Raw genomic sequence first — 26,243 nt, forward strand, 5'->3', positions numbered from 1 at the left:
TTTCGACTCACTGCCAGTCAGGCAGCATTTCTCCCATGGGGCAATTTGTGTTTTACATGGCCGAATTATACATTTTATTTTAGACACAACAACAATCATCGTCTCCTCCACACATGCTTCTTTGCCATTTGTTCAGGCTGGGACTTCACCACTCAAAGTTCCCCAAAGTTAAACGCCACATGATGCAAAGATGCAAATTTGTTTTGTAAAGAGATTAACATTTGTGTTAGAGTTTAAAAAGTGTAAAAAAAAAAAAAAAAAAAAAGGGCCCATTTGCACATTGGGAAAGATTGTATTTTAAATGAAGATACTGGAAAAACTTTTATTGCTAAAGATGTTCTGATGGTGCGTGCTGTGCACTACATACTATGAGTTTAACCTTTGAACGTTTTACTCTCCCCTCTGTTCACATTGAATGGAAATGACAGGGAGGCAAATATTTGCAGTGTTTATTTTGCTCATGTGTGACCGTGCCCTATGAGTCAGATCCACCCCGCACTCTCATCTAAATTTGGTCACCGCTGGCTCCAAACAACCAACATGGCGAAGGCTAAAATGCCGAACTTGAGGCTTCAAAACAGAAGTCCACAAACCAATGGGTGACGTCACACTGGCTGCATCCATTATTTTATACAGTCTATGGCCATGAATTACATATTTAAAGTATGTAAATTTAAAAGATAATTCTTTAAAGTTAAATAAAGTTAAAAAAAAGTCACAGTTTGTTGTAAATCAATTGAAGTATAAGACAAAACATAAATAATCAGAGAAAAACTCAAAAGTCACGCAAGTGACATCATGACTTTTAATCTCGCTAGAGCTACAATGCCTTTGTGCTTTGTACCGGGATTCATTCACTTACAAAAGTAATTGTGATTTTTGTGAGGGATTTTCACCTCTTTTAATTCTTATTCCCTCAGAACAAAGTGAAAAATGCCAAGATAACTTCCATGTTGGTGCTATACTGTGCAAGATAAGAGATAGTTCACTGAGCGGTTTCACATAAATGGTAATCCTACAAACCCATGACAAACTGCAACTTACAAAATTTAAAATCTTTTAAATGGACAAACATCATGTGTGTAAATTCATGGCACAATTTAAACAGGATAAGCAAATTATTTGTCTATTGCTATTGACAACAGTACATATTTTTCCAAAAAACAGTCCCATGATGGTCCACTGGAAGGGGAAAGACTTTGTCTCTCTTTTGAATGAGCAGATAAAAGCAAACCCTTCAGTATAGGTGGAGTAGGTGAGTTATTTTGGTTTTACGACCTGGCACCGGTAACTTCACATAAAATCAACACACATCTGTATCATCTGTCCGATCCAAAAGCCTCCTAAAAAAAACAAAAACTGTCTTGTTGGTCTCACTGCCATTGAGCGATAAAGAAATAATGAGTGTGTGTGACAGCAGTTTCTCACAAAACTATAAACTGAGTAGAAATGGAGATGGTGTTATGGCATCAATAAAGTATGCTGTTGCAGCACTAAAGCATATATCACTGCTGGGATAAAGTCAATCAATTTTGTGAAATATCACATAAATAAAGATGTAGCCATAAAAGAAATGACTGACATTAAATTTTGTTCGATAGAAGACAAAGAAGGGATCTGATGAAGACAGCACAATTTGCTCACTACCCAGGATGCATTCATAATCAAATGTATTTTTTTTCTGCTGCTAAAACTAACAGGGTGAAAGGATGTAAATCCATTCAGAAACATACATTTTGTTTAATCTGTTGATTTTTACATGATGGGTTTACTGTTCATGCTTTATATTAGCTGTTCTTTGCTAATTTTTGTGTGTGTATGTGTGTGTGTGTGTGTGTACGTGCGGGTCTTAGATGCGGGACTGTGGGAGTCCCTTTCTCCCCTCACTGAGTTTACACATAGTCACTGATCAAACAGCCACAGTCATCAAACTCAACATCAAACCGTAGCATGGCTCAGAGAGACAACAGCGGCCCAGATTTACACTGCACAAAGGAGCTACCACACACACACACACACACACACACACACACAGAGGCAGGAAGACACACGCACATAATACCTGGCAATTTGAAAAAAAAAGAAATTAACTTGTCTTAAAGAGTCAGTTAAGAGATTTTTACTCGCACAGCTCCTATTTTTTTACTCTCAAATTCCATCTAAAATTTTATTACAGTAACGGGTAAAAGCGATAAAAAAAAATGTGCGATTGAATTTACGGAGTGCTTCAGCTGCAGAATTCATAGTTATGTTTTGTGTGGAGAAACCTGCATCAGTCACATCGCATTTTAACGTTAACATGGACTTGAAGTGAATAAATCTCAGTCACAGTCTGAAAATATGAGCGTCAAAGCATCAGGATGGCTCATCGAAATATTGTGTAACTGTGTAAAATAGCATTCAGTGTTTGCTTCACTTAAATGTTTCTTCACACCAAAAACTGAGATGCAGGATTACTTACTTTCCTTTCAGATCCAGTCAGTGTTTGCCCTCCTTGCTTGTCCATCAAACTCGCCTTCTCCACTCCGGTTTGCCCTCTTGCTTCTTTTTTTTTGCATCCTGAGCGAGTTTTCTGCCAAATTAAAACGAGGCACCAGTTGAGACAGATCTTAGATTCTTGCATTGTTTGTTGTGGCAAACTGAAGAACGATAATGAACTTTGTGGCTAAGAAAGTTTTTAGCATCTGAAAGGTCACCATCCACTTTCACAGCTTTAAACTAGACTTTCTTCAACAACAACAAAATAAACTATGATTGACTGCTTGCAATAACTGGAAGAGTAGACATATTTCTTTTGCCTAAAATTCATCTGCATTTTTTCCAGACACTGGTGTACATTTAAGCAGAAGGATACAGGTTCCTACGTGCTTTTTCTAGTCGGTCTGGGTACAGGCAGATGAATGATGTGAGAGCTGGGTCCGTCATTTTACATAAATTTAGAGGGAGCTGCTATTTGTTCAAGGTTGCCAGATTTTAGTGGACAAAGGGCTGAGATGGTAAAATATGTTGCACATTCCAAATCTGAATAATCATCTTGCACAGGAAGTGAGAAAAAAATTATGCAAAAAAAAAAAATAATAATAATACAATTGCAGGCATACAAATTTCTATGAATTGACTAAAATGGACTGTCACTCAGTTCACTGTTTGTTTGGAAGTCCTCCAAAATCACTGCTGACAGGGAAGCGGCGGCATCCAAAATGGAGGCTCCATTTTAAATGCCGCCATCGCCTGTGTCTGCCATGGCTGGTACGTGCTTCAGACTGGCAGCATGGCACATTTATGGGCATTCCCCATAAGGTGCTTTTCTGATTGATGGCGCAGCCTCGTGCACCTCCCTCTCCTCACTCCTCAGTCCTGATTTATTCGTCTAGTCTCTGTGACTTGGCACTGGCGTTGCCCACTACTTCTCCTGTGGAAACTCCCTGCGGGCACATTCACTATTATTTGGAGTCCCGATGGGCGAAAGCATCAGACAGAAACATACACGTACACACCCCTCGTACACACACGGCACCGTCTCATCTCACTCACACTGGGCCTGTGCTAGAGGGCAGGTGAGCCTCCCACTGCCTCCACTCTGAAAGGATCTCTCACCCAGAGGGCTCAGCTGCTCGCTGGGCCAGAGGGGTAAGCGGCTCTGTAAGCCTGCCAAGTGAGGAACTGGTCTGGGTATGCATGAGGCCAATCCTAACACAAACACACGTGCACGCACACACACACACACACACACACACACACAGCCAGTCTGCATGAACCTCGCAGGCTTTTCTCTTTGCCAATCTGCAGTTTATGATCCTTGTCTGCCTGTCAGGATCTTCATAAAGAGATCAACCCAAGTGGTGGAGGAATCAACACATAAATAAGATTGATGCACTGGGAACACTTCACATCCCTGTCTGACTGGGTCAATCTCAGATACTTCACATATTAGCCATTGCACAGGAAACAATTAATTATAAAACTTATTTTTGTTTTAAATAATCTTCCAACCAAATGCTCTAAAGCCAATCTTGATAATGAAAGCGGACATATCATCTTACTGCTATCAGATAAAAATAAATACAGCAGATTACATATGACTAACAATCACAAAATGTTATGACCACATTCATATATATGTAAAATGTGTGTATCAAATAACAAAAAGCACTTTTGATACCAAAAATGAATGGAATAACAGCATTGAAAAATTAACAAAACAAATGCTCTAAAATGTCTAACCTTAGGAAAACCCTTTCCATCTTCAAATATGCATTTATGGGGATTCTTAGTTTTAAGCTTTTTTTTAAACTCTCAGATTTTAATTTTATGTTTCAGATTATGAATTTTATGGCATTTACTTGTGTTGCTTATTTGATCAATGTCTTTCCTTGCTTGACATGTTTCTATTCAAAGTGGCCTGTAGAATGAAACATGAGTTTCCAGATCTTAAAGGGGAATCGCCACCTACATTAGGAGTTCTTACGTTATTTTCATGGCCAAGAAAAGTACAATAAATATTTGTGAACATGAGCTATTCTCTCTCAAAGCCACACATTCTCACACCCAACTTGTCAAATAGTTACACTTAGTCAGTGGCCCTACATGTCAAAATTTGACACCTCATGTACCCCTCCTTTGTCAGTTTTGGACACTCACACACTTGGGAAAGTATGTCAGTTTATGCTAATTACATGCATTGTGTCTTTCCCATAAGCTGTTTAAATAATGGATGTAGCTAGCATGACCATCGCTTTTTGGACTGCCATTTGAAAGCCTCGAGCTAGACATTTCGGCCTTTACCATCCTGTTTTTTTGGAACCAGAAGTGATCATGTTTGGATGAGAAGCTGGACCTTTTGAGGAACGAGGGGTGGATCTGACTGAGAAGCCGAGAACAGTCAACCTGTCACTCAGAGCGGCCCACCCTTAATTATGCAGAAACTTTGGCCTTAATAATGTGTAAACAGGTGAGTCAGTTACAGTACAGTTGTCATAAATGTTGAAATTAGGTATAAAGACCAAAACAGTTTGGGGTTGGGTTTTTTTTGTACCGGGCTGTAAACATGTTTATTTCTGCTTTAAAGTTGGGCATTATAAGATGGGACTCTAAGGGGATTTACTCTGTTTTGGAGCCAGCCTCAAGTGGCTATTTGGTGAACTGCAATTTTTGTCACTTTTGCATTGGCTTCATTCTTCAGTCTCAGAGGTTTCAGCCTTGTCTTTCAAAAATAAACTTTCGTTTTACAAGAAACTTACAGCTTCCACTCCTTCAATGCATAGTTTCTTTTCAAATTAAACTTGGGACATTAATTAAAAAACACATTTGTAGGCAATCAAAGCATGTTGGATTACAATAAGTATATCTGTTAATAACATAATGTCACATGATGTGTCATATGTCAAGACATGCGTCACTAGCATAGTAGATTACACATACTAACACATTATATTTATATCAAAACAATTCAGTTAACTTTTTTAGTTTCACATGTGACACAAACAGCTCTCACCTAAAAGTCAGGAACTTGTTTGACCCATCCAACACCAGTTTGCCTGCCAAGTGTGGACTTTCTCTGCATACCCCAATAGTTTCCCAGAGTGTCAAAAACATGCCACTTCCCCGTGTGTCTCATACAACCACTTAAGGGTGCGTTGGTATCTGATGCTGATACCTGGCTTAAAGCCAGAAACTGAAGAAGTCTTAAACTTGTGATGTCATCAAGAATAAAGTCTGGAGCTGCTCCGGAGACATTGAACGGGAGCCTGATTTGTGGACCCACACAAGACCCAAACAATCTTTATTCTGTTGTAGTGAAGTCAGCTCTGAAACAGAAAATGTACCCATATGCTCAGAACATTCCCCTGCGTGCTCTCACCGTCATCTAAAACATTTTTCTCATGTTTTTTCAATAGAGCAGCTCCAAACTTCATACTTGATGATATCGTACATTTGAGTTTTAGCACTATGGTTATTGATCTGATAGAGTCCATGATGGCAAATATTTTTGGGTTGTCTTATACCATAGGAATAACATGTATGAATTTTGGAAATGGGATTAGTTCCCCTTTCAGAGTAATAAGAAACACCAGTAACCTGGTGTGTGTAACTCAGCTCAAACTGCAGTTCTCAACTCTGATCAGGCTTTGCCGAGGCCGACTGGGAGGACTTCTGTGGTTTGAGCTGTAGTGTGAGTGAATGTCTACCATCTAGTGGCTGCTTTTGGCAAACATTCAGAGACGCCAGGAGAGACAATTCAACTGGTCGCATTACTTCCTTTAATAAACTGAACCAAGAAAACACATATTACAAAATATTTTTTTTTCTTTTTACATACACTTGAAACCATTCTCTCCTCCCTTTCCTTTTCCAAAGCAAAAAAAAAAAAAAAAAAAAAAAAAACAGAACCATGGACCATTATTTTTTTTAAGCGTGTATCATTTTCTTTATGTAGAAAATAACTGCACCAAAAAACGAAAAAAGCTTTTGTTGCACAAGTTGGCAGGGAGGGGACGATATACGAGATGAGGCTTTCACAGCTCACCAGGAAAAGCTGGAAAAGTCAAGTTTCTCTGTAGTGTAAATATGTTTATAGCTTTATACTTGAATTAGCAGAATAGCATGTGTATTAAGGAGCAGGTCTGTCGTGATGTAGTGATTTAATCCATATTTGAGACAGGAAGGTGAGCACTGCAGGTTTGTTATATGTAAAAGGAGGGAAAATCTTCACGTGGGCTGAGAAATCGTCGCAATTCCGTTAAATTGATGACATAATATATGGAACAGCCTTTGGGTACAATAAAAAAAACACAGTCCTGCAGATGTACACTGTTGTAGGTGACATCCAAAGCAGAAACTTAACCCACACTTTCCCACTAGGCCCAGATCATTCAGGGGTCGCTGGGTTCGCAACGGAGGCACAAGACTGAAAACAGGGGAGCTAGCCGGCAAGTAAGGTTCAACGGGAAACTTGTGGTCCTCAAGAGTTCCTATCAGTGTGCCTCAAATATAACCACACACAGTATTTCACCTAATCTTCCATCACACTGTCACAAACACCACCCCCTCACCGAGTGGAGGACAGCAACTTCATCGTCCAAAACACTGGTAACTTTGTTGGAAGCGGGCACTGCAGTGGACATAACAATCATTTGTTTTGGAAAGAAAGGAAAAGCGCTGCTTTCAAAGTTGAGTGTGAGCTGCATGGCACTCAATTTGGAAGCTAGATATCATTCAAGTCAAGACCTTCATCGGACAGAAAAGAGCGAGGGACTGCAGGTGGTGACTGTCCCTAAATGGACTGTTAAAGGTCCCCCAGGTGCAGACACTCCCTCCAACAAACCATGACAACTTGTTCAGAGCTCAGTGGTGTTCACAACCTGAAAAGGCTCTTAATCTTTCTCTTTAAGACATTCATTTTCAAAATCTTTGATTCAACATTAGCTACCTGCTCATGGTCCAGTGAGTCACAATCTGTAGGTGTCCCTCTGCCTTTCCCATCAGGCCAGGATTGCGGGAGGCGTCCCAGGATACCTAGGTCTGTCTCCCAGAGGGTCAGCGGGCAGCTCCATGGGAAAAGCGGAGGTCCTGGTCTTTAGGGAACTGTGCTGCAGTGGTAGAAGCAGCAGTCCCCAGTCCTGCTGGGGCCTCAGCTGCAGCCGAAGGTTTAGGCGGAGAGTCTGCAACCCAGGGCGGAGGGGGCTGTCCCCGAGCCAGAGCATCCACAGCGGGAGAGGGGTTCTTGCTGCGCTGAGCGGCCCCAGCTTCCGAGTCCTGCCGAGATATGAGCTGGAGCAAGGCAGCTGCCACGGCGGGGCTGATGTCCTGGCTGGGTTGGGTTTCAGACCCGGCCTGTTGGGCATTTCCAAGTACGAGAGCTGATGGAGGTGGGCCGGGTGGAGAGGGTGGCCGCTGATCAGCAGATGGAGGCACCTGGTTGGCATCAAGCTGTTTTCTTTTTGATGCTGCAGCATCTGAAGAAGCCAAAACAGGACAAAGGACAAAACATTAGGTATCAAGGCATATTTGGCATAGATATCAACATGTGGACTATCTATGCTATAACCTTTAATTGTATTTTTCATCATCTTCTATATGTAATTTACAATTATGTATAAATAAAAATGTATTTTTGTCAAATGGGCCTAACGTGGAGTTACACAATGTTGACATTCCTACCTTCACCACAAGAGGGAGAGCAGAGCACTATAACTGTATCTTCACACAAGAGTATCAGTTTTCGAGTGTACATTTCTATCTGTATTTTTGCAATAAAGTTAACTTTGTTTACCAATGGATGTCGCGTGAATATGGTGAAATAAATACTAAAAATACTCTTGTCCTAAAAACAAACATGTCTGGCCAACTAAAAATCTACAATCATGAATCTACTCATAGAAACCTGTGTTGAAAATGAAAAAAAAAGCTTTTATTTAAATGTGATTCATCATCACATCATTAAAATTTATTAAACACAATATGACATTGAATTAAATCACTATATGGGACCAAAAATATTAATGTATGCAAAACAGATGCAGCTGTATTTGTTTTTCCTCCAAACAACCACGGTAAACAAAAGGGGAAAAATGCGGGAACTAGGTGAGAAAACATTAGGAAGGGCATGTACAGCTGGATGAACAGAAAGGGTGACTTATGCAGGAGAATTTTAAGTGTTATAAAGGTCAGGACAAGACTACTAATTAGGATTAGTGTCTTCTTTTTTTTTGATCTACAGCAGTGCAAGGCGAACCGCAGTGACGAAGGTTTCAGAGGCCTTGACAGGAGAAATAACCAGAAGAAAACAGGTCTGTTACCATTCCAGTGTCAGCAGCACAGTCAATAGTTTTATTCAACTTGCTAATCACATTTTTTAACTAGTATCTGAGTCAGAGTGAACAGTTTAAAACAAAAAAGAAAAGTGTGACAAACCAAAGTTAAAAGAAAGACATGCAGGTGAGGTCTAAAGATTCAAAACATTTATTTTCACTTGATAATTTATTAGAATTTCTTCATAAAAAGGCTGACATTACAGACTGCTTAAAGAAACATCGCTTCCTGCGGAGAATCCATGACACCTGCTTCATAATGAAAATGAGGTGAGAACACGTGTGGAGAGATGGGACAGATACAGAAACAAAGACTGTGAGAAAGAAACAAGGAAGTGAGAGGAACGTGGAAGGGAACAATACAGTGTGAACCTTTTCGTTTTACTCAAATGAATAACACTAAACTTTCTTCTGGTTTATTGAATACACCAGTGAGAGATGTCCGTGTGCACCAAACCTTACCCTGGTTACCAAGGTGACGACAAACGATCGACAAACATTTTGCGAGTTTGTATTTTTATAGTATATGAGGTGGCAAAGGGGACAATGGTGAGCGCGGGTTTATCGAATAACGCCTTTACTTTTCAACCTGAAACCCATTTTCCCATGTTTTTGCTTCAAAGAGAATAATGGGAGCACATTTGATTTTTATTAGTGCAGTATTGAGCGAAAGGGATTCAACCAGCAGCCCCAAAACCGGCCTCAATGTAACCACTTGGGGCACAAGTGCACCATCAATATATGTCCACTAAAAGGCCTTGTTTTTGCCACTGACAGGCTCTGATTATTATTCTAAGTGTCTGACAACATTATGGACAGGATCCTAACAGAGAGAGACCTTTTGTTTAAGAGAAGGATCCCTTGTGTTTAACCAGGAACAGCCCCAATATCCCCAACACCAAACCTAACAGACTACACAAATAAATAGGAATTTTGCAATCGCAAAACGCACTTCATTCAGAGTCTACAGAAACAAAAAACTCACAAAAGGTTGGTTGCTTGGTTCGTCATTCCACTGTTTTAACAATCACAAACTCTGGGTTGGTTTAAATAAACCCTTAATTCATCCAGTTAGATGTGAAAGTATGCTGGCTCTATACACGCGAAAAATGACTGCATATTTAGATAGAGCCTGGTGGGTTCAGTGATAGCAATTGTGGGGCTGTTTCTGGTTAAACAGAGATCTTTCTCTTTCATAAAAAGGTCTAGGGATCATATCCAAAATGTTGTCAGACACTTGGAAAAACAATCTGAGCCTGTCTGTTACAAAAACAAGCACTTTCAGTGGACGTAAATTGACAGTGCACGTATGCCCTGAGTGGTTACATTGCAGCACATTTCACGGCCGCACACTGCAGCCCTCTAATTCAATACTGAATTAATTTTAAAAATTGTTCTTCCTGTTATCATGTAGACACAAAAACAGGGCAAAGTAGGGTCCAAGTTGACAAACACCTAAGTTACCCTTAAGGATTGTCAGGGATAACGGAGGGAGTCGGAGATGCATTTAAAGTGTAACAGCCTAATTCATTTGGTTAATTAATCATCTTGTTGATTTCGTCTGGTATTCTAAATTGTAGCTAATTTCAGCATACAGGAATTTTGAGTACCGACACTCAGTGAGCTTCTGTTTGTTCTCTGCCCTGCTCTCCTCATTCTTGCAGTCCCCAGTGACTTTCACCTGACCCTGGTTCTCCCCTTTTTCCACCCTCTAGAGACTAAACCCGGACTTGCCCTTGCGATCAGTAGTAGAGGCGGACGAACCGCGCATTAGTGCCTCCTCTGATTGAACGCCATTGCTCTCATCGCCTTGCTCCTCGGCTTGTGGCTTGATGATGTGGCCCAAAATGAGAGCCAGCAGGTTGGCCTGGTCTTCCTGGCTGAGTTGTGGCTCTCCGGATGTCGGTGAGAGTTCCTGGGGCTCTGGAGGCGGTTCTGGGGGCTGGGACCTGGCAGCGGACTGGGCCTGGTCCTCTGGAGCCCCCTGGTGGTCAGCAGCCTCACTGAGGGCAGACAACGACTGGCTGAGAGTCTCTGGGTTGGAGAGGTTGAGGAGCTGGGCTACCTGAGGCAGGCTGAGGTCCGTCTGTCCCTGGAGGAGGTTCAGCAGTACCGCCAACTCTGCTTGGTTCAACTGCTCTGCTGCAACTTCCAGGCCTGAACACATTCACGCAACCAGAATTCAAACTATGAAAAAGCAATACAGTGCGAACAAAAAACATTTCTACTTCATTCTAAAATATTTTTCACTTGCAAGCAGTGCAACACTATGTCAGCGTCCTGCACTTCATCTCTGTCAACATAGGTAACAAATAACAGGGTTCCCACACATTTTCATTAACAAGATTTCAAAACTTTTGCATGACTTTTCAAGGATAAAAATAAAATTTTCTATGATCGCTGGCAATTATAAAACAAACATTGCTCTATCTAAAAAATGCAGTATAAGTAGTATTAGTGTAGCATAGAATAGGTATGGAGACTGACCTATATGACCCTACATGTTAAATGACATTGTCATAACATCGTATTTCTCCTGTGCAAAAATATCAGAAAAAAACTCCATTCAAACATAAATGCAGCAACCTGGCATACACGGAGGGAGAAACGGTAAGTACGGGTGAGTGATGGTAAGCAAAACTCTGACACACATTGGTGCATGTTAGAGCTACGTCATGTCAACAGCTAACTACGGGAAATACATTTGCTGTTATGTTACTTTATGTGGTTGGTTATCCACAGAAACAATTAATGTTATTATACACAACAAAATTTCATGACTTTCTCAAAAACTCCTGGAAGGCCTAGTAGATGAGAAAGTGAAATTCCATGACTTTTGTGGGAACCCTGAAATAAGTAGCGTAATACTAACAGGACATTCAGAAAACGCTGTCATGATGGGACACCCTCGCAGTTGGGTTATCACTCCATCAGCGTTACCAAAATCTGCTAAAATCTGCTAATTATCTTGTTGTGTTGTGTCGAAAAAGCAGAATATAGAAATATTTAACACGAGGCATATCTTGTGTTTCTGCTAAAATCCTTGTGAAAGGCAGCTGTTACCTGACAACTCACTCTCTAAGTTGACTGTTGAGGGCGGTTTTCCTGGTGGAGGCGGTGGGACTCCAGCCGGGCTGCTTTGGGGCCGGCTGTTCTCTCCGCTGGAGGTCCCCGTCACTTCCTTACGGGGCACTTTGGGTGCAGGCGCCTCCTCAGGCATCCCGCTCTGGCGTGCACGACGTCGCTTCTTACTCCACAGCTCGTGGCAGTCCTGATGGTGAGGAAGACTGGATACGCAGATGATAAGTAGACATGCAAAAAAAAAAAAAAAAATTATGAGATCACAACTGAGAATTACAGATCTGCACTCAAACAAAAAAGTCTCCAGGGTTCCCACACATTTTCTTGGACAAAATTTCAAAACTTTTCCACAACTTTTCAAAAAGCCATAATGTTTTTTTTCTTGCCCTACCTGCCTGTCATTCTATGAACATTATCAGTTTAAAATTCAAACATAATTTCACATAGCTGGCATATGCAAGGAGACAAAGAGAACATGGAGAGACAATGAAGAAACGCATGTGACGGTAAACCAAATATTGTTACAGAACGACACATATAAGGGCAACGTCACCTCCTAGTTAATATCTGCCGTTCTGTCACATGACATGGAAGGTTATTTACAGGAGATTGCTGTAAAAATTTCATTGCACACAGCAACATTTCTTAACTTTTCAAAAACGTTTCAATGATTGTTTTCTAATTCCATGACTTTTCCAGGCCTGGAAAATGTGATTGTGATTTTGAATGACCATGGGAATCCTGAGTGTCGAAAGAGATAGCAAGCAACAAAGTATTCACAGTGTGCATTTCATATATGAAAGTGCAGGCCGTGGGAATACTGACTCTGGCGGCGGCATCTTGCTGGGCTCAATGTTACTCAGAAAGTCGCTGTTGAGAGCCTCCTCTGATGTGCAGCGCCGTGCAGGGTCGAGGGTCAGCATTCGGTCCAGCAGGTCCAGGGCAGGAGTTGGTAAACTGTGCAGAAGGGGAGAGGTTTTTTGACTGTTGGAACAGACGAAGGGGTTGATCACAGCTACTTTGGTGTAAGCTTGGGATGGCTACGTACAAAGCAAACTCCTCCCGCAGTTGCCGTCTGTACTGCTTCTTGGGTTTCATGGTGTTGAAGAGCGGAAGTTTAATGACGTCAGGCCAGACTGCAGGACAGGGACTCCCACACAGACGGCTGAGGGAAATGACAGAAAGGATAAGATGGGCTCAGTGAAAATGAAACAGAGACACTGGGGTGTGAAGGGCTCAGCAGAGGTCATTTCTTGAGGTGTTGTGTTCAGGAAATGGAAATTCATGTTCACAGCAAAGGACAGAATACCTGATGAGCTCCAGCTGTAGAAGTTCCTGGTTAGCCTGGAAGATGGGCTTTTTCTTAAAGAGCTCTCCCAGAATACACCTGAGCCCCGACGGAGAATCATTAGAGGTCATAAGAAAGTACACACAGACATACATAAAAATTAAACTGAAAACTGAACTAAAAACACAATTTCAAGTGTGATTGTGACAAAACCTACTGTTTTAAAAATAGAATACATTTCTAATATCACAAATCCTCTGAGAGATTTTCCGAAAAATCATCTGAGTTTAAAAAAATAATTAATTAATTAAATGAAATGACTCTGTTTTCAACATCCAGTCTGCTTGTAATGTTGGAAAGAGGTGCACTTTATTTATTTCCTTTTACTTCCATTCCATTAAAGATATCACCATATATACCGAAGAAGGCATCATTTTAAAATCATTACAATCACTTTACAAAATCTAGTCGAGTTCATGGAGCCTACACTACATTAAAAAAAGTAACGAAAAGAATAAATAATGTGAAAGAGGAAATGAAGTCTGAATGAAAAGATATTTATGCTACCATGACAGCGTCATACTCACCCACAGCTCCATACATCAATGGCTGGAGAGTATCTCTCCTCTCCAAGCAGGAGTTCAGGCGGGCGGTACCATAGTGTGATTACTTTATTAGTGTACGGCCGACTGGGGGCAAGAAGACAGAGACTCAGTACACAGTGAATATATTTACACTTGATTTTTGAAGATGTTTTTAGATAATCCAAATGGGCAATTTCGAAAAAAACAATGGTTGTACAACAAAAATGCATTGCAGTATGCAGAATTTGCTGGTCGAAAATGACAGATGACGCACAACTTCCAACTTTGTTCAACATTTGAAGATGCACAAAGAACAGTAAGCCAGTAATGTGTCCCACCCCTGGTAGTTAGATACTTGCCGATATCACACTAAAGACCCTAACCTAAAAAACAATGCCAAAAATAATCTAAATCCTTAGTATTATTTTATCTGAATGTTAGGAGCATACCAGAGCACTTTGAGTTGTTAACTGACCATTTTACCGTGACCCTTTTCTGTTGTGGGTCTTACTGAAACTTGGTTAAATTTATCTCGAGTGTTTCTCCTCAATAAATGGCTGCAATCCTCTTTTTAAGCCAAAGAGAAAGTAGACCAGGTTGTGGAGTATCCCTCTTTGTTTTAAAGTCTGTTAGGTACACTCTGAAAAGATTTAGTAACTGGTAATCCTGATACGGACAGCTGTGTTGAATCATTTTTTATTGAGTTATTAGGTGCACCTTGTTTTCCTGGCAATGTTGTCACTGGCTTTGGATCTAGACCACCGAGCTGTGTGGTAAATGTTAACTCTTTTGTTTATGAACTTTTGAACACTATTGTCAATGAGTGCAAACCCTGTTTTATATTAACATTAATTTACTGCAACTCAACATACGGAAAAAGGAAAATCGATTTGCAAATTAGAATCAGAAACAACTAGAATTTCTATATCCAGTAACCCACTGATAGACAATATTAGTAGTAGCTGTACTAATGAACATGGACTGTCTGGCATATTCGTTACTGATATATCAGACTAAAGCACGTTGTTGCAAATATTATCTCAAGAAATTTAAAAATGTCCCATGTGAACAGTTTGTTGATAAATTCTCTAGTATTAAATGAGATAAATGGGACTTCATTCAGCATCTATACCCCCCCAGTGCTTTCACTAACAGGAATCTCTCTGAAGGACAACAATTTGACAGACACCACCATCTAGTGGACAGTCATTGTAAGTGAAGAGAAAAGTCCACGCTCACTGCGAGATTTAATTACTGCTTCAATAATCATAATTAATCAGAAACTTAAATTACAGAAGCCAGCGGATGATGTTAAACACTGTTGTCTTACCTTTCCTCTGAATTGTAAAGTCGGGCCAAACCGAAGTCGGCCAGTTTGATCTGACCTCTGTACAGACAAACACATAATAATCCAAGATTAGGAGCAACACAACCAAGCATGAAAAAACAAGCTCTGTCAACAACTAACATTACTGAGAACTGCACTTACTAACCCTAAAACACACAATACAACTCAACTTAGGCAGGTTATTTTAACTATCTAGTTTGCATTTATACAAAACAATTTGTGAAACTTGCTGTTACTGTGGATACCCCAAATCATTTTTTTTTGCTTTTTTTGGTTTGATTTAAGTTTTTAAATGCTGATACGGGCATCAATTCGATAACATTAAACAGAATGAAGAGTGTATTTTGATACGATAGAAAGCCAAATCAATAAGTGGATTGTTCAAACTCAGTAAATGTCAGGCGAGGTGGGTCAACAAACGTCTTAACTTCCAGTGTCTATTTACAGCTGTAGAGGAGCAGGGCAGCGAGGAAGAGCAAACTTCAGCCTGGCTCTAAATGTTCCGTTTCACAGCAAAAACCCACATTCAGCAACTCTTATAAACATTTTATCTACTGCGGCTCGTTCAGCTTTCCCTCACATCCTGTAACGTTTGGATGTAGAATTGTACTGAGCAAACAGCTGCGAGGAGTTGCTTTATTCCTTTCGTTTGCTGTTATTTCAAGCTCTCAGCTAGCAGCAAAGTAATTAGCTTTGCTGCTGACGTGCCTAAAAACACTCCTGTCTTTAATGTTAGCATTCAACTGCGTTTGGTCTTCAGTTTACAATATTTACAGACTACAGCTGCATTTAAACCATCTGCACTGCACTGTTCCAAGTTGTTGATGTGGGTAGTGCCATATTATAGCTGATATTGTTTAAGTCCATTTGTTTACACATGAATAAAAAGTAGATCAACCACCTGTTGGTGATATGGACACATCAAAAGACACTTGAAACAGCTGTTACTTATAAAAATCACTCATTGTTAAAGGCCTTGCTGCTACTACAAATGAACCACAACTAACTGTGTACATAAAGGACGCCAAAATATTTCACTCCAGGTGTCCACGTCTTCTGTTTCTTACCTGTTGTTGAGCAGTATGTTAGAGCATTTGATATCTCTGTGCAGGAAGTTGTTCTTATGGCAGTAGTCCAGACCCTCCATCAGCTGGCGCATGAAGCTGCGGATGTGCTCATGGGAGAACTGGACCAGGCCCGACTCCAGCAGGCCCATCAGGTCGTGGTCCATGTACTCAAACACCAGGTAAAAAGCACCTAAGATAAGAGGTTAGATGTATTCAGAAATCAGAATTACAATTAAACTCACATGAACTGAAGGTAAGAGAAGTGGACCTTGAACTTAAAGTGTAAATCATCACTGCAATCAGCGCCAGCCCCGCTGTCAGGGGGTCAAGGGGTAGAGATGACCCCGGCCCAAGGCCCAGGAGGGGCTTTAAGGTTGACCCTTATATCAGATCAAGTACAACAATTTACTTGCTGACTTGTATCAATGACAATTTAAGTTAAACGCATATGCATGATAATTACATTTGTTATCATTAAAACACATTTCAACTTGTCGTCTTATTTCCCACCCCTCGCAGTTATTATGAAAACGGTGCAGTCACAAGTGTCAAGATGTGCAGAACACACGCACCACCAATGTTAAGATATGAAGCGAACTGTAGCTTGGCTAGTAAAGTCAAAATACCCCCAACTAAAATTGGGGCTCAAAATAAGAAAGCCAGGTTTAAGAGAGAACAAAAATATGAAAGGAGCAGAGTGACAATGGCCAAATTTTATGGCCAAAAAAAAGTGTGGGGAGACACCGAGTATGACAGGCGAAGCTGAACATGGCAAAGGTGAGGAGCTAGGCAGGCTAGCTTAGAAATCCACTGTAGCAGGCTCAGTTGTCAACCTACTAATTTGATACTCATATGATACCTACTGGTATTATATGCAACTAGATGACCTCAAGCATCCTTTTGGTGCCAACTATGTGCAGGAGTGGAGCTCAATTTGGAACATTTTGTTCCCCTGTCTATAGTTCTTACTGGCTGATCAGCACTGCTCTCTGTGGGAAAATTTAAAGAAGGGTTGCTACAGTGAACAGTAACCAAACCAACTGTAGTTATAATATCACTCATAGTTTTGGAAGGAGGTTCTGGTCTTATAATATTAAATGTGTATTAAGAGTGCCTTAAATAAGAAAAAAAAATCTTAATTTTCTTTAAGTGAGAATGCTTGAACTTCAAATCTGAGTTAATAATGTTTTCTGGTGGTACCGAACATTTTTTTTACATTTATCATTTTTGCATTTATTCAAAATGTAACTGAAACAAGGTTTACAACCTGACAGACTGTGATCTGAAGTTTATCTGATTCATTTTATCTCAAATTCCCAATCGATTTATCTTAAAAATGGGTAGGGATACACAGGGCACAGCAATACGTAATAAGTGTGGTAGTTAAAGTATCAAACGGTTTTTTTAACATGAGGTACTGTCACACAGTTGGGTCTTTTACTTGATAAATCAGCGAGTTTTTTCCTAATAAAGTTTCATGCCATCATTCATCCCGTGACTTCCACTGCAGCACTGAGATGTGTGCACAATGGTGGGGCAAGAAAATCTGCACCATGGCGGTTCATAGCTGGTGTTTCAGCCTGACAGCTGATGGAAAACATTTGTGTATATATACTATGTGCCGCTGATTAGAGTCAAAAGTACAACATATCTGAAAGTTTCAGTAAGACAGCAGTGGGGCAGCACTGCTGTTCTTTCCAGCCCTGGAAGATAGTGACTAATCCTCTTACCTTTGTCCTTTTTGAAGTCTAGTGCATCCTGCTTGTCGGTGACGATCTCCTTCATGTTGACAACACTGCGGTGTTTGAGCTGCCGCAAGATCTTGATCTCTCTAATGGCTGTGATGGGGAAACCCTCCTTTTCATTGTCCAAACGCACTTTCTTCAAAGCCACCAGTTCACCTGCCGTGTTAAAAAGAAGAGCCAGTCAAAATGAGAATTCGGTCTCTGCTTGTCTTTCGACTCAGATCCAAGTAAAAGTCCCTTACCTGTGTCTTTGTCCTTGGCCTTGTACACCTGGCCGTAGGTGCCTTCCCCTATGATGCCAATGATATCGAATTTATCTACACAGCGTTTGCCCCAGTCGCTCTGGGTGTGTTTGCGCTCACCATATCGTGGGCAGCAAATCCTGTAAACCGCCAAAAAGACAAACAAATAAGACGTAATGCGAGATTTTATAAAAGGGAGAATTGAAGTGGGACAGTAATAAAAGACACTGACTTTGGTCTCTTCTTAAGGACTGCCTGGGGTAGCGGTGGGGCCTGGCGGATGGGGGACTGTGGGGGTGAGGAATCACCTCCAGGCAGGGTGGGTGGTAAAGGAAGGTCGATGAGTGAAGGTCGGCTGCGAACTTCCTTCTCCTTTCTAGATGGCCTCTGGGGAGGGGTGGACTTCTTTGGACTGACAGTGTAAAAATAATACAAAGAGTTTCAGAGAAAAGTGTACGTAATTAAATAGACAGCAGAGACACGCACATAAGATATGTGGCTTTTAAAGCTCGTTATTTGTTGTAAAATAATTGTGCAGGAGTAACATGTAATTCTGCATGAGCCTCAGAGTTTACATAAACAGGTGTGATAATCTGTAATCACAGTAATCAGGGGGCTCTTACTCTGTTTAGTAAATGTTATCATAAGGGCTTAACATGCAGGAGCTGACGTAGAGTAGACCCAAAAGAGAATGTGTGCTTATTACAGAATATAAGTCAAATGACAACATTAACTCCCATTTGCAAAAGTCGGTTGTGCCTTCTTCATGCTTGTGTGCTAAGTAAACTGAATTTCAAACAAGGCAGTTCAGAAGTGTTGCTACAGAGAGTGTAGTTGCAGGTAAGTGAATGTGACTTTGTGTACCAGAGCGCCACGGTAAAACAGAGAGGCAGGTAGAGCGCTGCCCAAAAAAGTTTTTTCCCGCAGGTTTTAACACCAGCAGGATATTAAGTGTCAATTTGTTCCAGATATGTTGCGTTATCTTTTCTTGTAGCATGCCAGTTATCATAATTTAAGTATTTCACTGCTGTAAAGATGATCTTTAATCAAACTGGGTTTTCCATGCAGTAGAAAAACTATATTTATATATATATATTTTTATTATTATATTTTTATATTTTTTTTTAAATTGGTGTTACATCACCAATGATGACAAGGAAAAAGGCTGCGGCATTCGCTTTTGCTAAGAAAGGCAGAAAACTGACAACAACCAGAATACAATGTGCTGCACTGGACCAATAAACGCCTTTAGTTAATGGGTGATGTAATGTTTTGACAATATGGTGACCAGCTGCTAACCAACAATCTGCAATTGAAGTTAAAAGGTATGCTAAAACGTGTTTCAGCTGAGAAACTGGCAACGCAGTAACAGAATCTTGATTCATCTTTTACCAGAACTGCCTAGTTTCACCGTTTAATCGCATTTTTCTCAGCCTCCATTTTTACAATACAGGAAACATTATGGCGCCCATTTTCTGTTCACAAATACTTCTGTTACAGCCTAACAGTGCACTTTAATATTTTTTGAAGACATTTAAGGTGAGAAATAGCTGTTACAGTGACAGAATCTTGGGTTATAGTTGATGAGCACTGCCTAGTTTAACCATCTGATATATGAGTTTGAGAAAGAGAGAGCGCGGGTCTCCCTCGCAATCTCTGTCTCTTCGTGTTTGTTTACGCAGGCATAGGAAAATAAAAAGTAAAGTACAATCTGTAGTTTGAGCAAGAGCCCTCGAATCAGCAAAAATCCGCTAGATGACCCAAAACCTGTCATCTGGCATGAGCTGGGAGATCTGGGCACTGGTAAGATGGAGGGAAGTTTACCATAATTATTTACACAAACTACACGCACTGTTATGATACACCTTTGACTAATGTCTAAAGGAGGCAGATATAAAATCAGTGACTCGTCACAAGTTACGAAATCTTCAGGGATGTCTTGAAATGTCTCTTACCTCACATGAGTGATGATAAATGGATGACAATGCAACAAAAAGGTGATAACTTCAGCGGTGTATTATCTGTGTACTGCGGGCTGAATTTTAAAAGCACGGATCGAAGTTGCACAAATTTGATTTTCACTCAGACAAGAGGCGGGCCTGCACTGAGACGAGTCTCCAGTGAGACATCTGTACGACTCACCTGTCCTGAGTGTTTCCCAGCAGTGCAGGCGGTAAAGGTAGAAGAGGCAGCGTCGACGTCTTGTGGAGCGGGAGCTGGCGTACAGGGCTGCGTGGAGGAGCCGGAGGCGGCGATTTGGCCTGGGATGTGGTTGGTGGTGTAGGAGGCTGAATTACTGTTTCTGCCTCAGGTGGCGGTGGTGGAGCCTGGGTGGCTGGGGCGGGTGGCGCAGGAGGAGAGGGTGGAGGAGGTGCAGGAGAAGGGGGGGAAGGGGAAGGTAGGGGAGCAGTAACCTGATCTTCACTGCTGGGAGCGTCCTGGGGTAAGGGTGCAGGTGGTGGGGGCGGAGGTTCTGCTGCTGCAGAGTCTTTTTCTGGCTGAGGAGCCGCAGCTTTAGTTGGCCGTGATGAGGAGGAGCCTGCGGATTTACGGGCCGACGGAGGAGGGGAAGAAGAAACACCACCACCACTAGCACGAGCAGCTGCCTCTGCCGCCTGCCGTTCCTTCTTCCTGCGGCTCAGCTCTGCTCCCAGGCTGGAGTTGAGTGGCAGGCGGGTGGCGGGAGGGGAGCGGCTAGTTGGCCGGCTGCTGTGTGAGCTGGCCCCCGCTGCCACAGAGGAAGTGTGCCTCTTGCTACGGGAACGAGAGGAGGAGCGACGAGAAGTTGAGAAGTGCAGAGGGGAGCGACTTCTGGAGCGGCCAGAGCGTCTAAATAAAAGAAATGCATTTCTTTAAATGTCATAAACATTTCATATTCTAGCGCATGTTCATGGAGTCAGAGAACAGCATAAAAACATGTTGCATGCATTTGGAAATTCAATTTTTAAAAAATGAACAGAGTTAGCAAACATCTTCAATCACCAAACAAAATGGCCGTTGATCATCTCATGATAAAAACAAAACGTTGTGGACCCTTCGACATTGAATGTAACAGACATGAATATAAATATAGATAACTAAGCCAAAAGTGAGACATCTGTTTTTCCCATAACCTAAAATAATGAAGTTTTTTTCCTTGTCTAATTTTCTAGTTTACATTTGCTTTGACTCACTTCCACTCACAGATATACATCACCATTTCTTCAAAATTAATAATAGAAAATTTTGAAACAACCAGATAAATAGCTGTAAAAACATTTTTGCAATTTTGAAGACATTTCTAGACTTTTCGTAGCTCTATTATTCTGCTGATACAAGTAATAATCAGTCTACTGCATACTCTACTCTTCCAACCAGATGTGGGAACTGGAAATGATAACTGGCTTTGTATGATGTGGGGAAGGTATAAACATCAAAAATATAGTCTCATTATCTATAAAACAAGTGTTCTCACAGGGGCTGCTGTCCCCAGTTCTTCATTGAAGTTGCATTTAATTTGCCTTTAAAGAGAACAATAACTCCTCATTCAAGTTCACGATTAACTGACATTTTGCGCTGAAAAATAAAATGGCTGAAGTGTGGTCACTTGTCTGTCTTGACACCACCTTCAGTCTTTAATTCTCTCACCTTCAAGCTTTTGTCTGCTACATAAGGTCTACAAGCGACTCTTAAACAAACTTCCTTTTTCACAATAAATATTTTTGCTAAAGGAAGACGGGCAGTGCAAGTGCAACAGGTCTGCCTGACTTTACATTTACAATGCATGTTGCTCATGTTTAAGCAAATAGCCCAATATAACCTGGACGTCAGAATATCAAATGTGTGTCACTATGCAAAATACTACAAAGATTAATGGGGGTCTTTTGTTCGGTGCAATACTCACCTGATATTATATATATAAATGTCAGCTGTTTATCTTTTCTAAACATTAGATATATCAGTGATAGTCAACTTACGGCACACGGGCCAAATCTGGCCCCCAAGAGGGTGCTGGGTGGCCCTCAAACCACCTGATTCACAATGGAACTTGTTTTTGTACTTTTAGTATACAGGGGGTCAGAATGCATGAAATGGCATCAAAGTAGTGCTTGTTTTTTAAGATAAACGGCATCCCCTGAATCCCCTGACATAAGTCCTAGCTAGGCCCTAATGTCCTAAAATCCTAGAATGGTCCTAAAATCCTCAAATCATCTTAAAATCAGAGAAACATCCTAAAAAAAAGGAAATGTCCTTAAATCATAAAAATGTCCATAAATCCAGCAATACCACCCAAAAATGTAAACATCCTAAAATCCTAGAAACGGCCTAAAATCTTAGAAACATGTCAGGGGCTGCTGTAACTGCAACCACAAGCTCCTCCTATTTTGCAAAAGTGGCCCCCCAAGCAAAACAAGATGAGGATCCCAGGTGTATACTCACCGAGACATGGGGCTGGTGCTGGAGGACCTGCGGGTAGCATAGGGGCTGATGGAGCGTCTCCGTGAGTAGGGGCTGCTGTCCCTCTCAAAGCTGGAGGACCTGTGTCTGCTGCCATAGGGGCTCTCCGATCTCTGTCTGCTGCGGCGGGACATGTCCCCATAAGGACTGGGGCTCTGCTGGGCCACCCTCCGCTTGGAGTAACCGTCGTCCACCTGCTGCACATACCCACTGGCCTGTGGACTCTCACTGCCAGCCACTCTCCTGGGACTGGGCGAAAGAGCAGCGCTGGTGGTCTTCCTGCGGGGGCTGCCCCCTCTTGAGGACTTGCCCTTAGGGCTCGACTTGTGGGCCTTAGAGGACTTGCGGTGGCTCCTGTCTGCTCGGTTCTTCTGGGAGGAGGTGCGGCTGCCCTCCGCTCGGGCCTCTTTCCGCTGCTGCTTGTCTTTGCGGGACTTCCCTGAGCGGCTGCTCTCCTTGCTGCGAGATGAGGATGTAGACGAGGTGGTGCTTCCTACACTGGCTACAGGCTGTAGCTGGGTGGAAAGCATCAGCTCCCCACGCTTATAGTCACCCTCCGGCTGGAGCTGGCGTTTGGATGAGGGGCCAGATGAGGCGACCTTCTCCTTGACCCTTCCGGAGCTGCCTTTCTCGCGGTCTTTGCTGGTCTTTTTCCTGTACCCTCGTTCACCATTCCCAGGGTCTCTAACTTTGTTAGGGTCCTTTGATTTTTTTCGGGAGTGTCTGTGTCCCCTGTTCTCTCTACTGACGACCGGTCTGCCGATATCCTCCCTCTCGTATTCTGGTGAGGGCTCCAGTCGGTCCACAACCCCCCTTTCGGGAGGCCTGGAGGACGGCAAGTCCGAGAAAGTGTCCGAGTCCGAGCTGATATCATCGTACTCCACCAGAGGCTTCACCGTGTGGACACCAGGTGGCGCCGCATCGCCCAGGGTAAAATATTCGGGTCCTGGTGCCGCCAAGTATTCCCGATTATGTTTGGTTGATTTATGCCTTTTACGTTTTGAAGAGGAAGAGGACATTGAAGATTTAAACTGCACCTTGCCGTCTTTGCTCGCCCTGTCTCCCGCAGAGGTATGAGTCGAGGCCTGGGTCTGGTGTGGCACACCGCTGTTGCTGCTAGATTCCGGCTTCCTCTTGGTCCCATGGTGTCGGTCCGACCCAGGCATCCCTCACGCCGGCGTCGGTATCGTTACCTCTCCTGCGTCTGGGCTTCGGTGGTCCAGGCAATTCATTCACAGCAGGAGAACAGCAGCTACTTAAAGTGTTACTAAGCAGAAACAGGGCAAGAAAATACACAAAATAAACAGACCAGGCCGCTCAAGTCCAGTCCTCCTCAGCGCCAATTCATTCCAGAGATCTCCAGCATAGCTCGTCAAAGCAAAAAATAAGCCACGGTGGTTTTCCAGTGCTGTAAAGTTTGTACTTTGAATAAGTCAGTGAATGAAAAAGATCCCAACCAAACATCGGAGCATTGTGCTGTCGTCTCCGTCTCAATTTAGCTAGCACCGCTAGCTAATGCTCGGCGGCTAGCGAGCTGACTCGTAAAAAAGAAAAAGTCCCTTTGTGAAAGGTGTCCTTGTCCGGTGCCAAGTTAAGTAAAGGTGTTTTTATTCCACAGAATTACGGTCTTAGCATTCAGAAACAAGCAAATGCCTTCATTAAAAAGATGCTCGTTTCTCGAACAAAATGAAAACTTGACCCGGTTGGTACGTTACTGTTTACATGTTCCCTTTAATGTAAGTTTTATCTCCTATAAAGTCAATATTGATCAGAAATCATAGTATTTTCGTGTGCAGTAGATGTTCCAGTTTATTATCAATGGCTCTGGGAATCAACCAGGCCTATATTTAGGGCGATGCTAGTGGATTTAATATCATCCACAGCCCTAGCTGAAGGAGACTACAAACGCCATTGTGGCTCCTGTGACTAGCAACTTCTGCGCACAGCGGAATGAACCGGAAACCGGAACACTGTCAATCTTATGCGTATCTTAGCAACGGCCTATCACAACACATGGCCCGCCTACTGTAGTCACGGTCGCGCGCCAGCAACGCAAAATGCTCAGTGAGATGCATCAATCTGTAAAAGTAAAAAAGAATTTCAACATTTTTAACTAGTTAAATATTACAGGGTTTTCATTTGAAATAAAAGAATACACAGCATTGTTCTCACAGGAAACGGAAATAACAGGACCATGTTTTTGTTTTGAAAACCGTACATTTAGCGGTCAATACAAAAATTTACAAATGAAAATAATGACAGTTCAAAAACCAGACATTTTTTATTACACATTTTCAAGTTTGACATTGTTTTACGTTATGTACCTAGATCAGATTTTTTTTTGTGGTATATGAGGGCAATTTCTCTAAAAACGTATTTTATGAATACAAAGCTGAAATAATGAGCAAATTGTTTGAATGTTTCTACCATATTGTTGCAAAAGGTGCATTTGTCATTCATGTCAGGTATGTATCTTTAAATAATAGAATTTACTGGATAGTATCTGTGTTTTTTTGGGGTTTTTTTGTTTTGTTTTTTGAAAAGCAACTCTTTGATTATGCAGCACTAAGGTACATTACCAACTGACATGATAAGCAGGTTTGTTATAGGTGCCACTTTGCACATTCTGCTAATTTTGGGGCCCTCTCTTGAGGAGGGCCCCTGTCAAAATCTAGGTTTAAGACCGTTCTTATCTGATTGCATATTCCTAAATAATTGTGTCAAATCGAGGGCAAGTAATATTCTAGCAGATAAAGTACAGGAAAAAATGTTTACTTTGCACAGAGATAAGATAAAATAAGATAAGATACTGTGGGGCAGCAGTTTGCAGTGCAAAGTGGGAAAGAGTGCAAATATAGGTTAGGCCTACAGAGTGCAAATAAACAAAATATAAATGAGAATGGTTATCAATAAGGTGCACAAACCAAATGTGCACAATGCCTGACATACTAACAGGTTGTTAAGTGTCATAGGTATAAACAGGTTAAGGGTAAGGTACTAGTGGCTTCACATGCCATAGTAAGCAGTTAATTATGAGGATTATGAAAAATAGGCTTATGGTAAAATGCAAATCCAAAAAGAGCTGAAAAGGAGGCTGGAGCTACCAGCCACCCCATGTCAAAGCTGTCCATTTCTGGCAGATGAATCATGTTTGATAGAGTGGGAGGAGTGTGCAGTTTTATGAGGCTACTTTTTGATATTGCACAAAGGAATATGTATTAGGTGACAAATGCATTCTTATGTTTGTCTCACATTTCACGTCACAAGTCAGGTCTAGTAGAAAGCAGTTATGGTCATCTTACCTGAAAGCAAATAGGCTAAGTATAGCCTATAGGGTGACAATATTTAGATTAGCTGATGGATGGATTACAATATCAAGCATCTGTTATGTCAATTTAACAGCAGGAAAACAAGTGTGACAAACCTTATAAGCTATACTGCACCAAGAGCAAAAATGATTACATGTATTATTATAGGCCTAAATTACTGCAGGTTGGGTTTCCATAGTAAAGCATTCTTGACTCAATAGACAGTAAAATGTTTCCGTAGTTACATTTATTTTTGCACTCCAGGTGACATTGTACTGTTGTCAAGTGAGGGTTTTTTTCCAGTTTCAATTATCTTTATTAAACAATCAAATA

General features: G+C 41.6%; 1 protein-coding gene across 3 annotated transcripts; it reads right to left on the reverse strand.

The window, feature by feature from the left end:
• Positions 1–6,258: 6,258 nt before the first annotated feature.
• cdk12 (cyclin-dependent kinase 12) lies at positions 6,259–24,576 on the reverse strand. Of its 3 annotated transcripts, none has more exons than XM_042505165.1 (14): positions 22,585–24,576; positions 20,308–20,994; positions 18,398–18,577; positions 18,166–18,305; positions 17,909–18,079; positions 16,179–16,368; positions 15,094–15,150; positions 13,767–13,868; positions 13,201–13,278; positions 12,940–13,056; positions 12,717–12,848; positions 11,874–12,097; positions 10,545–10,967; positions 6,259–7,955 (listed from the first exon to the last, which is right to left on the reverse strand). In XM_042505165.1, exons 1-14 carry the CDS (start codon positions 23,766–23,768, stop codon positions 7,537–7,539), a joined length of 4,104 nt encoding a protein of 1,367 aa, XP_042361099.1. In that variant the 5' UTR covers positions 23,769–24,576; the 3' UTR covers positions 6,259–7,536. The 3 variants fall into 3 exon arrangements, with proteins under 3 accessions (XP_042361099.1, XP_042361100.1, XP_042361101.1); XM_042505166.1 differs by having other exon boundaries at positions 7,430–7,955; positions 11,886–12,097; XM_042505167.1 differs by having other exon boundaries at positions 7,430–7,955; positions 10,575–10,967.
• Between the last annotated feature and the right edge of the window lie 1,667 nt (positions 24,577–26,243).

This window comes from Plectropomus leopardus, chromosome 17, assembly GCF_008729295.1.
Source record: "Plectropomus leopardus isolate mb chromosome 17, YSFRI_Pleo_2.0, whole genome shotgun sequence".
Taxonomy (NCBI): domain Eukaryota; kingdom Metazoa; phylum Chordata; class Actinopteri; order Perciformes; family Serranidae; genus Plectropomus; species Plectropomus leopardus.

Coding starts and splice junctions, on each gene's coding strand:
- cdk12 (XM_042505165.1), bottom strand. CDS start 23,768: ATGCCTGGGTCGGACCGACACCATGGGACCAAGAGGAAGCCGGAATCT. Junction 18,578..20,307: donor CTGGGAAACACTCAGGACAG/GTGAGTCGTACA, acceptor TTACACTGTCAG/TCCAAAGAAGTCCACCCCTC. Junction 13,057..13,200: donor CTACAGCTGGAGCTCATCAG/GTATTCTGTCCT, acceptor CATTTCCCTCAG/CCGTCTGTGTGGGAGTCCCT.